Source organism: Carcharodon carcharias, unplaced genomic scaffold (assembly GCF_017639515.1).
Source record: "Carcharodon carcharias isolate sCarCar2 unplaced genomic scaffold, sCarCar2.pri scaffold_1166_ctg1, whole genome shotgun sequence".
Classification (NCBI taxonomy): Eukaryota; Metazoa; Chordata; class Chondrichthyes; order Lamniformes; family Lamnidae; genus Carcharodon; species Carcharodon carcharias.
In genome coordinates this window covers 1-13,166 of record NW_024471019.1, presented here as the reverse complement: position 1 = coordinate 13,166, position 13,166 = coordinate 1, and the positions used below count along the sequence as shown (strand labels likewise).

General features: G+C 44.4%; 1 protein-coding gene across 1 annotated transcript; it reads right to left on the bottom strand.

Annotated features, from left to right (window-relative positions):
- Positions 1-931: 931 nt before the first annotated feature.
- On the bottom strand, positions 932-8,312 carry LOC121275171 (sialic acid-binding Ig-like lectin 13). The gene is made up of 4 exons (XM_041182590.1): positions 8,079-8,312; positions 4,627-5,004; positions 3,605-3,901; positions 932-1,275 (listed from the first exon to the last, which is right to left on the bottom strand). Exons 2-4 carry the CDS (start codon positions 4,868-4,870, stop codon positions 932-934), a joined length of 885 nt encoding a protein of 294 aa, XP_041038524.1. The 5' UTR covers positions 4,871-5,004; positions 8,079-8,312.
- Between the last annotated feature and the right edge of the window lie 4,854 nt (positions 8,313-13,166).

Below are 13,166 nucleotides of genomic sequence, written 5' to 3'. Positions count from 1 at the left end.
CTGTTAAAATGGACAGGTTTCCCTCCCTTAAGATCATTAGTGACCCAGGTTATATATGTAATTTCTATATATATGTATCAACTTACCTCCCTAAAATAATCAATTATCACCTCAATTTCACGCTGTTGTTTGTGGGATCTTGCTGTGCACAAATCAGCTGTTGCGTTTCCTACATGATGACAGTGAGCTCACTTTGAAACTGCTTCACTGGTTATCGAGCGTTTTGGGAATTCCTAAGTATTTTATCAACGCAAGTCTTATATTTCAATTTAATCCATGTAACATTTATATATAATATTTATCAATGTGATCTCTATAGCATAAATTTATAATATTTATCAAAATAATCTATGTAACATTTATATATAATTTTATCCATTTAATCTCTGTAATATTTATATATAAGGTTTCTCGATTTAATCTATGTAACATTTATATGTAATTTTTCTCAATGTAATCTATGTAACATTTATATCTCATATTTATCAATATAATCCATGTAACATTTATATATAATATTTATCAATATAATCCATGTAACATTTATATATAATATTTATCAATGTAATCTATGTAACATTTATATATAATTTTTCTCGATGTAATCTATGTAATATTTATATATAATATTTCGTCGTTTGGGAGGAGAACCTGAGTATCGCTGAGAAAGGACATTTTGTCAAAGCTTTCTGTCTTGCACCCAATGAAGCAGCTTATCTGGGGGAGAGAGTTCCAGATTTCCACTCCGCTTTGTGTGAAGAAGTGCTTCCTGACATCACCCCCTGAACGGCCTGGCTCCAATTTGACCAAGTGTTGCCATTGTCACATGAGGTCAGGTGATTCAAAGCTTGGTCAAAGGGGTAAGTTGTAAAGAGCATCTTAGAGGAGGTAGAGAGAGAGGTGGAGAAGTTGAGGGAGGGAATTCTCGAGTTTAGTGATCAATCCAGCTGAGTGGAGATCGATCCTGAGCGAGTCTCTCACCTTTGACCCACAGATACACCTTGAAATTGGCTTCCCCGTGTGGGTTTTGAACCGAGCAGGACGCCATCACTCCTCCCTCATCCTGGGGTCTCATCAGGGTGAGGGAACCAGTCACCAGATGCCCATCTCTGACCTGCCACGACATGTAACCTCCGTGTGTTTGGTTACCACTGATGTTGGCACTGGGCAGGTGCCAGGTGAGGTCTCCGGGTGGGTTGGAGTTGGCCACACAGACGCAGGTGACCCCCTCTGACCTCTGAGTGCACTCCGACTGCTGGGAAATCTCCGGCTTATCTGAGGAGGGAAGGACAACAATGAGACAACGTCAGAGCAAAGTTAGAGCGTAAGAAAGAATCTTAACACTGAAACACTCATTCCTGCCTTTGTTACCTCCGCACTCGACTATCCCAACACTCTCCTGCCCGACCTCCCATCTTCCACTCTCCATAAACATCAGCTCATCCCAAACTCTGCTATCCTCATGTCCTAACTCACACCGAGTCCCATTCACACATCACTCCCTGTTGGTCACTGAGCTACATTGGCTCCCGGTCCGGCAATGCCACCATTTTAAAATTCACATCGTTTCAAATCCCTCCTTACCTCCTCCCTATCTCTGTTACCTCCTCCAGACCCTTCAACCCTCCCTATCTCTGTAACCTCCTCCAGCCACTTCAACCCTCCCTATCTCTGTAACCTCATCCAGCCCCTACAACCCTCCCTATCTCTGTAACCTCCTCCAGCCCCTTCAACCCTCTCTATCTCTGTAACCTCCTCCAGCCCCTACAACCTTCCTTATCTCTGTAAACTCCTCCAGCCTCTACAACCCTCCGAGATCTCTGTACACCTCCAATTCCAGCCTCTTGACCTTCCCCCGATTCCTATCGCTCCACCATTGGCGGCCGTGGCTTCAGCTGCCTGGACCCTAACCTCTGGAATTCCCTCCCTCATTTCTCACCTCCTTCGGACAAAATCTGACCACCATCAAACACATCTTCCCTTCACCCCCACCCCGTTGGCATTCCACAGGGATCATTCCCTTCAGGACACCCTGGTCCACTCCTCCATCACTCCTAGCACCTCAACCCTCTCCGATGACATCTTCCCATGCATTTGCAGAAGGTGCAACACCTGCCCCTTTACTTCCTCCCCCATCACTGTCCAATGACCCAAACACTCCTTCCAGGTGAAGCAGCACTTCATGCACACTTCCTTCAATTTAATATACTGCATTCGCTGCTCCCAATGCGGTTTCCTCTACATTGGAGACACCAAACGCAATTGGGTGACAACTTTTCAGAACACCTTCAGTCTGTCCACAAGCATGACACAGACCTCCCTGTCGCTTGCCATTTTAACACCCCACCCTGCTCTCATGCCCACATGTCCGTCCTTGGCCTGCTGCATTGTTCCAGTGAAGCTCAACACAAACTGGAGGAACAGCACCTCATCTTCCGACCAGGCACTTTACAGCCTTCCGGACTGAATATTGAGTTCAACAATTTCAGATCATGAACTCTCTCCTCGATCTTCACTGCTTTTTGAACCCTTTTTTTATATATTCATTTTAATTGTTTTATTTGTTAACTGTTTTCCACTTATTTTTATTATTATTATTTGAAATTCATTTCCATTTTTATTGATAGTTTTATCCGCAGATTTTAGTCTATTTTCGATCTATATTCCCTCCACCGTCCCCTCCCCCTTCCACACCCCCACGAGGGCATTCTGTCTCTTTCCAGACTGCTTACCCTGGTCTGCCCATTATCACACTCTGCTTAATGTCACCATTAGCACCTCCTTTATCCAATACCACCACTGTTAACAACCCTTTGACCTTTTGTTTATGACATCTTTCACAATCTCTCCATTGCCTCCACCTATCGCTGGTTTTCTATCCAGCTCCACCTGTCCCAAACACCCCACCTTAGACAGGATATATTTCACCACTTGTCTACTTCCCTTTAGCTCTGAAGAAGAGTCATACGGACTCCAAACGCTAACCCTGTCTTTCTCTCCACAGATGCTGCCAGATGCTCAGAATCAGCTGGATGGACAGAAAGACCAATGACTGGGTTAGATCAAGAGGAGACGTTCAGCAATTAAAGGGTTGTTCAGGACTGTTAGAGAGAGAAAGGTCGTCAAGTACGGAGATTGGAAACGAAGACCTGACAGCCTTGTTCTGACAACCATTGAAGGAGAAACTGAGAGCAAAAACAGAAAGGGAGAGGAAAAGTTGGATGTGGGGATAATGTGGACTAAGCGAGGATTGAAGAAAACTGGATTAAAAACAACACGATCCCAATGGCTCTACAGAGACCACGGAGACAACAAACAAACAAATGTATCTCCACACTCACATTCCACAGTAATGGTTATGAACCCCGCCACTGCTCGATGTTCATTCTCTGCCACACACTGATAGACACAACCTTGGACCCTCTGCCCTATCAGGTTGGGATAAACAATCCCAAGGGTCAATACAAGGAAGAGCTCTCCCTGCTCAATATCACTCATTAAAAAAGGACCAGTTTTGTCTTCAACCCAGTGAAGTTTGTGGGATTTTGCTATGCACAATGTATCCTATTACAGCTAATATAGAATGAAGGGTGCCCATACTTACATTGCACAGTTAGTACGAGGGTCCGCTCCGATGAAACAGATGGATATCTCACTCTGCAGCTGAGAGTGTGTCCGTGGTGTTTGAGTGATGGGATCAGGGTCAGAACAGAAGTATAGGTCAGAGTGACACCATGCTGAGTTACAGTGTTTGAGACTGATCCAGGTACGTCAGTGGGAGTGTCCCAGGTTAAGACAGGTGCTGCTGTTCCATTGCACGTTGTGTTGAAGGTGCAGCTTACATCCACAGGCTTTCCTGCAATAATTTCAGCAGGGAATATCGTGGGTTTATCTGTGAAAACTAACACACAGAGAATGGATCCTTTCAGAGAAATATAACGTGAAGCATCGGTTCAAATAGAAACCACAGTCCCACAAGAGAAAGCACTTTTACAAGGATGATATCAGATCTGAGAGATTACAATGATCAGGAGAGAATTTCCTGCTTTGAGACTTTGGTGTTTCTGTCTCTCAACTTAATACACGTTCACTCCGAGACACTTGAACTGATAATAGTGGGTGAGGGTGGAGGAGACCAGAGTTTGGAGTGCACTACCTCATCATTCACTCAGTGATCTGGGCCATTTATTACTTTGCAATTTGTGGGAGCTTGCTGTGTACAAATTGGCTGCTGTGTTTCCCACATTACAACAGTAACTACAATTCAGGAATCAGCTCATTGGCTGTGAAGTGATTTGGTCCGTGCTGAGGTGGTGAAAGGAGCTACAGAAATGTGAATCTTTCTTCTGTCGATATGTCAGACTCCGTGACAGGATTAGAGAGATCGGTGGGAGTGGATAACCTGATAACATTGATGGACACAGTCAATATATTTAATCATTGATATTAAAATGAGTATTAGAGGTTGCTTTAGGACTGAACGGGAAGCTATCACCAGGTTATTGAGAATCAGACAGCGTGTTATAATAAGCTGTGTTTTGTGTTAATATGTAAACGTCACAGTTTGTGTTATTTCCCATTGAGTGTTGAGTGTGAATTGATGAGTAATTATAACACAGCACTTACCAGAAATGTGAAGCTGGGTTACAGGATTGTAGCTGTATCTATTCCTGCTGTCAAATTCTATTCTGAAAAAATAAGGTCCTGCATCTTCTCGTCTGATGTTGTTTATAATCAGGGAACAGTCGCCATCTTTCAGGTCTCCAGACAGCCGGGTCCGATGGAGGAACCGTGGTAACTCGTGACTGTGATCCTTGGAGTGAAAGGCTATGGACCATTTAGACCATTTGTTCCGCATGTACCTTCTCATTTTCCAGATTCCGACATGTGGTTTCTTTACCAAATCTGATGGATAACTGTAATGACATGGAATCTGCACACACGAACCTTCCTGCGCTGTCACCTCTCGTGGAGTGTTACTTTCCCATTCTTGTGACAGTCCAACTGGGGAGAGAAATATCAGTATTTAACTCTGGATGTTTAGTTGATCCACTAGACTCGATATCCACCCCCACCATCACTGGGGCACAGTGGCTGCAGTGTGGACCATCTACAGGACACACAAGGAACTCCCCAAGGTTTCACAATGGATGGAAGAGAATCCTGGACACAGGAGTGGACAAGTTCATTCTACATTGGCTCATGGTCCTCGGGACCCTGTTTGTGGACAAGCCTGCTATCCAACAGAACTGAAGTCGCGGAAAATCCATTTGGAATTCCACTGTCCGGGGCATTGTGTTAACTTGCTGAGTTTGTTTTAAATCTAACATTTATTTTTGGTCCGTTGCCTTAAATGGAGTGTAACTGGGAGTCAGCTTAATTAGGAATTTTAGGAGTTATGACAGCAGTCATTGTAGTTATGTATGTGCTTGAAATCTTTTATTTTGATGACAAATATATTAATTTATTGTTTTAAATCTCTAAAGGTCTTGGTGGAGTTATTGCTTCTGAATTAAGTGCACACATCTCATAATAAATACAAATTGCAAAATCATTGCGATTGTGTGACCATCTTTCTCTTGTGGACTTGGTCTGCCTGGCACACATCACCTGCCAAGTGATAACACTGTTGTAATATGCCTTTCAGGGATAGCAGCATGACATCACTCGAGGGGAAGTGTGTCATGTGATTTTTAGGAACTGGGGTTGGCTTAAGTAAGTTCTATGTGTATTTGTGTGTGTTAGGCATAAGGTATATCTGTAAGTTCAAGTTTACTTTGTATTTCTGTATTTGGGTTTTGAGAAAAGGGGGAGCATGAGTTAAAAATAAGCCAGCATTCCAGTGAGGTTTTATGACTCTTGAAGGAAGTCAAAACAAACACAAGGTGTAAAAAACTATGCTGTTGCCTGGCAACAGTCATCCAGAGGGAGGGAACCATGGAGACAGAGAAAAACAGAAATGTACTTTCAGTTCTGTTGAAAGGAGTTGCCAGGAGAAGCAGCAAAGGAGCGGGACAGATAGTCAGTCCCAAAGTAAAGAAGAAGCCAAAACCATCGAGTGGAACAGGAGAAAGGGCCCAAGAAGACCTTCTTATCAAATCTGGAAAAGGCCCTGTTAAGTGAAGTTAAGAGTGAGGAGCAGATGAAGGCTTCAAGCATAAACGGGGAAAGCAGCAGGACACAGGCCTAAAGCAAAATAGGCTTGCGAGAAGCCAGAAGATCCTAGGAGACACCACAGGTTGGTGACTCATTACTACGGCCATGTGAATCCTGGTGTGCCATTGACACGGCTGAGCATTGAAGAGACAGGGCGTGGAAGGAAGGCTGAATGCACGTGGCGATCCAGGGGGCAGCAACATGGGAAGGAGAGTTTGAAATAGTGAAAGTGGCCCCTTGTGGAAGGTGTCTGAGTGAAAGTGTCATGTTGGAGAAGATTCCAAAGTGAGTTCTTGGAAAGTGGAGATTGGAAACCCTCATATGGATATCTCAGTTCAGTGAGACTGGTTGGCTCACAGTGTAACAAGCGTCTGGGGTCAGATGAGGAGGGAGCCATAGCATTTGTTTCAAGTGGGTTCTGTCAATTTCTTTCAGAATGTGGTGTCCCTGACCATAGGTCGTCTATTGGTTTACATGGACTGTGTACTTAGTGTGAACATGAGAATATTAGATAGTTGTTGTAACTTGTGTTCTACTTATGAATCTGCAAAGCTATAGGTCTGGGTGAAGGAGTAATGTAATATAGTTTGTCTCTCCTAGTTTAATAAATGTTTTCTTCTTTTGTCAGAAGTTCATCAGAATACTCCTGTGACTCTGTTCAGTAGCCGCACTCCACATTCCTAAATAAAAAATAAAAGTTAGGACCTATCAAGCTGAGTTCCACCCTGGGATCTGACTTGCCCAGTAGTAACATCAGCTGGGATGATAACACCATTCAGTCCAAGTTTCACTTTGGCCTGTGAGCAGAACACAGCTCACACAGTTTGGCTGCAGGTGTCTCCCAGCTTTCTATCCTTGTATATCTGTTCTCATGTCCCTATTCTAAATAAATGAACCCACAATGTATTTACCCAATTCCGTATCAGTGGCTGGTGCCTTTATATCATTGTAAAAACACAACATGGTGATCAGCGGTAGCCAAACATTCTGGTAGCAAGATTCAGTACATATATGATGTGATGGACAGACTTAGATCGAGGTACATGACATGAGACGACCCTCGACGCTTTGGTCAGACCACAACAGAGACACAGCATCAGAGAGGGTTGAAATCTGTGTACTGACTGCTCAGGAAACCTTTGAAGACACAGTGATGGGAAAGAGCTCAAGTAAAGTGCTGGGGAGCAGACGGATCCCTCGTGGTGAGATTACAGCACACGGCCTGTAGGTCAGTGAGTGGGACAGCGCGTATCGCCAGGACCAGCAGCGGGTTAGCTCAGTCAGGGAAGGCGAGTGACCAGGGTGTGGGCTGGATCGATAGTGAACGAGGGAGAGTCAAACACACAAAAACCATTATAAAAATCAGGCCAGAGAAATTAGTGATTATAACGGGCGGCTTCGAGATTGCTGAACTGCAAATTGAATAAAAAACAAAGACTCCATTACTCCGTGGTGTGTTCCTGCCACAACCTGTCTTCGTGGGCAGAGCTTCGGAAAAGCACACGAAATGGACTAAATAGACACTCATCCCAGGTCCTGTAGGAGAAGGAAGGTCAAAGGAATATTGTCAGAATGTCCACTATATTCCCCGGTTTGAACTGGGATGTAGCTGACCGACTATCTGAATTCAGAATGTTTAAACAGCGTACAGAGCTCTGGTTTCCTGATTCAGGTGTGACTGAACCAGACGAGCAAGTCATAAAAATTCACCTCGCGATTGGGAATGAAGGTCTACACAGGCTGAACACATCAGGATTAACAGCAGAAGAGCAAAAGGATCCCCAATAGATATGGACGACATTGGAAGAAAGCTTCAGATTCAGGTTAAAGTCTATATTCATCAACTAGAGTTTATGTCAATTCATCAGCCTACATGATCCATAGACCATTTCACCAGCCGATGTAGAGAAAAGGGTACTCACTGTGATTTCAAACACAGAGTCTGCAGACAGATTTGTTGAGTTGGTGATCACATCCACTCCCATGGAAACATTCCAGAAAGATCTGCTAGATAAGACCAAAACCTATAACATTGAAGAGCTACTCAAGGATGGACATAAATACGAAGTGATCCTCGCAGGTCAACGAAGCTTACAGGTTCTCAGTACATCAGTTGTTGACACACTCACTAGAACATCCAAACCCAGTGAGACGTGTGGAAGGTGTGGCCTTCTGCAGGCACCAAGGAAATGCCCAGCTTTCTACCAATCCTGCAATGCTTGTGGCAGAAAGGGCCATTGACAGCGGCAGGGCACTAGAGCAAAGACTGATGCAGCTACAAAGAGCCGTGCGCTGATCCAAACAGACCCTACACAACGGGGAACCTTCAAGCAATAAGAATGACCATCCGCTATCTCATCAGGAACATATACATATGGTGACTTGACAAACCAGGAAATGGCGATGATGTACACGGCGAGACGAGGAGCAGTGATCGATATTCCACCTCTCACACATATCCTAATGTGGCTTGCTAATAAATTGTGGATTGTTGTCCTTAATGATCTCTCTGAGCACATCAAATAAACTGAAAATGTCCCATCGGGGTGGGATTTTCTGGCCCCATCCACTGCCAGGATTGTCTGGTCCGTCTAAAAGCCAATGGATTTATCTCTGTCCCAGTTTCAATACTACCGTGACATAGCACTGACATATGCAGAAAGTTTCAACAATATTGGCTGTTTCAAAGGAGCTCCAACATTACACCTGCTGGAGAATGCAAGTCTGTCAATTGATCAAGTACATTTAGCACAACACAAATGCCAGCAGCTGCAAGAGGGAACAGCGAAAGATTCTGCACTACAGAAACTGTGGAAACATCATTGAAGGATCTCCTGATTCAACTTGATCTTATCGGGATGAGCAAGGCATCTCCCGGCGAGTCATTTTTAAAGACAGGCAGGGCATCATACCGGAATCTTTGTGATCCAATATTCTTCAACAACTTGGCAGAAGGAAATGGTGGGGACAGCCTGTCATGGTTAGAAAATGAGGGGCCCATAGGCAGGTGTCAGTACTGTCCACATGTGTGTCCACCTTAAGCTGTTGGCTGGCAGAGTCCTTACAAGGCTTTGAGATCACCTACAAAATTTTCACTGTGACTCTCGACACTCCACTGTGCCTGCTCTTGGACAATGTCCTTTACAGCGCATCGAAGGGAGGGTCTGCGGAACCTGCAATATGAAAAACTGACAAGTGATATGTCCATTCCAGCAGGACAAATCCAACCTGGCCAATCACCACCTTATCAATTTACTCTTCATCATAAGCAAAGTGATAAAGGTGTAATGGACAGTAAGAGGCATTGACTCAACAATAACCTGCTCATCCAGCATGGTGCTAGTGCCACACAACACAATGGAGGGTATCCTCAATGAAAGGACGGGACTTCATCTCCAAGCTTTCTGTTCAGTACCAGGGTCCTATGGAGTCATTACACACAAAGGCTCAGCGGTGAGGCCTAACCGAGGATAAATCAGATCCATTCCCGCTCCTCAAACACCGTACAGTCCTGTTTCATGGAGTCATCGGGCTGAATTTTCCCGTTGGTGAGCAGGGGGCGGGGCCTGCTCAGTGACACTATGATGATGCGGGATGACATCAGGAGGAACCCCTGACATCATCCTGCCCCATTTAAATATTCAGGCCCACCCACCCGACAGGCAGGAAATTCAGCCCATAGAGTCATAGAGTCAGAGGGGTCTACAGCACGGATAAAGGCCCTTCGGCCCATTGAATCTGTGTCGGTCAAACAAGTACCTAATTATTCTAATCCCATTAGTGCACTGGGCCCAAAGCCTTGTCTGCGATGACATCGCAAGTTCACATCCAAATACTTCTTAAATGTTATGAGGGTTTCTGCCTCTCCCACCCTTTCAGGCACTGAGTTCCAGATTCCCACCACCCTCTGGGTGTAAACATTCTTCCTCACTTCCCCTCTAAAATTCCTGCCCCTTACCTTCAATCTATGCCCCCTGGTTATTGATCCCTCCATCAAGGGGAAAACTTCCTTCCTGTCTACCTTATCTATGTCCCTCATAATGTTATACACCTCAATCATGTTCCCCCCTGAATCTCCACAGCTCCAGGTTAACTAACCCCAGTCTATACAATCTCTCCTCATAACTAAAACTCTCCAGCCCAGGCAACATCCTGGTTAATCTCCTCTGCACTCTCTCTAGTGAAATCACATCCTTCCTATAATGCAGGTTCCGGAACTGCACGCAATACTCTAGCTGTGGCCTAACCAGCGTTTTATACAGTTCCAGCATAACCTCCCTGCTCTTATATTCTATGTTCGACTAATAAAGGCAAGTATTCCATATGCCTTCTTAACCACCTTATCTACTCCCTTAAGAGAACGGTGGACATGCACACCAAGGTCCCTCTGATCCTTGTCACTTCCCAGGGTCCTTCCATTCATTGTGTATTCCCGTGTCCTGTTTGTCCTGCCCAAGTGCATCACCTCACACTTATCCAGGTTAAATTCCATTTGGCACTGTTCAGCCCATCTGACCAGCCCATCTATATCCTCCTGTAATCTAAGGCTATCCTCCTCACTATTTACCATCCCACCAATTTTCATGTCATCCACGAACTCACTGATCAACCTTCCTACATTCAAGTTTAGACCGTTTATATATACCACAAACAGCAAGGGACCCAATTCCGATCCCTGTGGAACCCCACTGGACACAGGCATCCAGTCACAAAAACACCTCTCGACAATCACCCTCTGCTTCCTGCCACTCAGCCAATTCTGGATCCAATTTGCCAAATTGCCTTCGATCCCATGGGCTCTTACTTTCTTTTACAGTCTCCCAGGCGGGACCTTATCAAAAGCCTTGCTGAAGCCCAAGTTGACTATGTCAAATGCATTGACCTCATCTACACACATGGTCACCTCTTCGAAAAATTAAATCAAATTAGTCAGACATGACCTCCCCTTAACAAAACCATGCTGACTGTCCTTGATTAATCCCTTCCTCTCCAAGTGTAGATTAATTCTGTCCCTCAGAATTGCTTCCAATAGTTTCCCCACCACTGAGGTTAGACTGACTGGCCTGGAGTTCCCTGGTTTATCCCTTCCTCCCTTCCTGAATAACGGTACCACATTGGCTGTCCTCCAGTCCTCTGGCACCTCTCCTCTGGCCAGAGGGGTATTGAAAATTATTGCCAGTGCCCCTGCTATCTCCTCTCTTGCCTCACTCAACTGCCTGAGATACATTTCATTCTGGGCCTGGAGATTAATCTACGTTTAAGCCTGCCAGACCACTTAGAACCTCCTCCCTTTCTATTCTAATGTCTTTAACTATATCATAGTCCTTCTGCCTGATTTCCGTACCCACATTGTCCCTCTCACTTGTGAACACTGACACAAAGTGTTCATTTAGAATCCTACCTATGTCTTCCGGCTCCACACACAAATTACCAATATGGTCCTTAATGGGCCTTACTCTTTCCCTAGTTATCCTCTTACTCTTAATGTAGTTGTAAAATAATTTTGGATTTTCCTTCATTTTTCCTGCTAATGTTTCTTCATGCCCCCTTTTTGCTCTCCTAATTTCCTTTTTAAAGTTCCCCCCTACACATTTTATACTCTTCTAAGGCTTCCGCTGTTTTGAGCCCTCGGTATCTGCCATAAGCCTCCCTTTTTCTCTTTATCCAATCCTGTAAATCTCTCGACATCCAGGGTTCCCTGGATTTGTTGGTCCCACCCTTTGCCTTTACTGGAATATGTTGCCCCTGTCCTCTCTCTACTTCCTTCTTGAATGAGTCCCATTGCTCTGACGCAGATTTCCCTAAAAGTAGCTGCTCCCAGTCCACTCTGGCCAAATCATATTTGAACTTATTAAAATCAGCCTTCCCTCAATTGAGAACTCAGATTTCTGGCCCATCCTTGTTCTTTTCCATAAAAACCTAGAATCTAATGGAATGATGATCACTATCTGCACAATGCTCCCCCACTGATACCTCTACCAATTCCCTTGTTACATTCCTTAAAATTTAGTCCAGGACGGACCTCTCTCTTGTAGGATCTTCTATGTACTGGATTAAAAATCTCTCCTGGATGCATTTTAACAATTCTGCCCCCTCTAAAACTATCACACTATGACTAACTCAGTTATTGTTGGGGAAGGTGAAAAGCCCCACCATTACAACCCGATTATTTTTATACTTCTCTGAATTTTGCCTTTGTATCTACACTTCCATTTCTCTGACTGTCCCGGGGCCTGTAGAACTCTCCCAGCAATCTGATTGCTCCTTATTTGTTTTTAGGTTCTACTCATATGGCTTCATTTGAGGACCCCCCTAAGATGTTTCCCTCCTCACTGCAATAACTGATTCCTTGATCAATCTTGCAATACCCCCTCTCCTTTTACCTCCTTCCCTGTCTTGCCAGAAGATCCTGTATCCTGTAATATTGAGCTGCCAATTCTGACCCTCTCTCAACCATGTCTCTGTGACAGCAATGACATCATACATCCATGTGTTATTTGTGCCCTCAACTCATCTGCTTTATTCGTTAGACTCCTTGCATTAAAATAAATACAATCCAACTTTGCTACGCTATCTTGTGCCTTAACTGGCCAATAATTTCTCTGCCTTCCAGGTTCATTTGCTCTCTCTTCTAATTTTGGCGGTGCATCTCCCTCTGCTGAACCTCCTCTTGGGATCCCATCCTCTGCCATGTTAGTTTAAAGCCTCCACTATTGCATCAAGGGTAAAATGCCAATTGAAACCGGGGACAACATCCAAGAATGACAATCCCACAGATCACTGTGAGCAATTAAAGACACCTCCAGACAAGGTTACCACCACAAGATCTGGGCATAACAGCAGATTACCTCTACGCTTTAGAGACTCAAATATTCAACAAATCTATACTCTTATGTAATTGTCAATAAAATTGAAAATGATACCAGAAACCTCTTGTTCCCTGTCTTCCTCAAAGATCCATCCCTGCAGCGGGAGCCTTAAGAGTTATTGGTGTGGGGCTTAATTTATCA

Excerpts from the sequence above, each read along its gene's own strand:
- LOC121275171 (XM_041182590.1), bottom strand. The coding sequence starts at position 4,870 with ATGAGAAGGTACATGCGGAACAAATGGTCTAAATGGTCCATAGCCTTT. Across the intron at positions 3,902-4,626 it reads AACCCAGCTTCACATTTCTG|TTTTCACAGATAAACCCACG; the intron begins GTAAGTGCTGTG and ends TCTGTGTGTTAG. Across the intron at positions 1,276-3,604 it reads CCTCGTACTAACTGTGCAAT|ATAAGCCGGAGATTTCCCAG; the intron begins GTAAGTATGGGC and ends TTCCCTCCTCAG.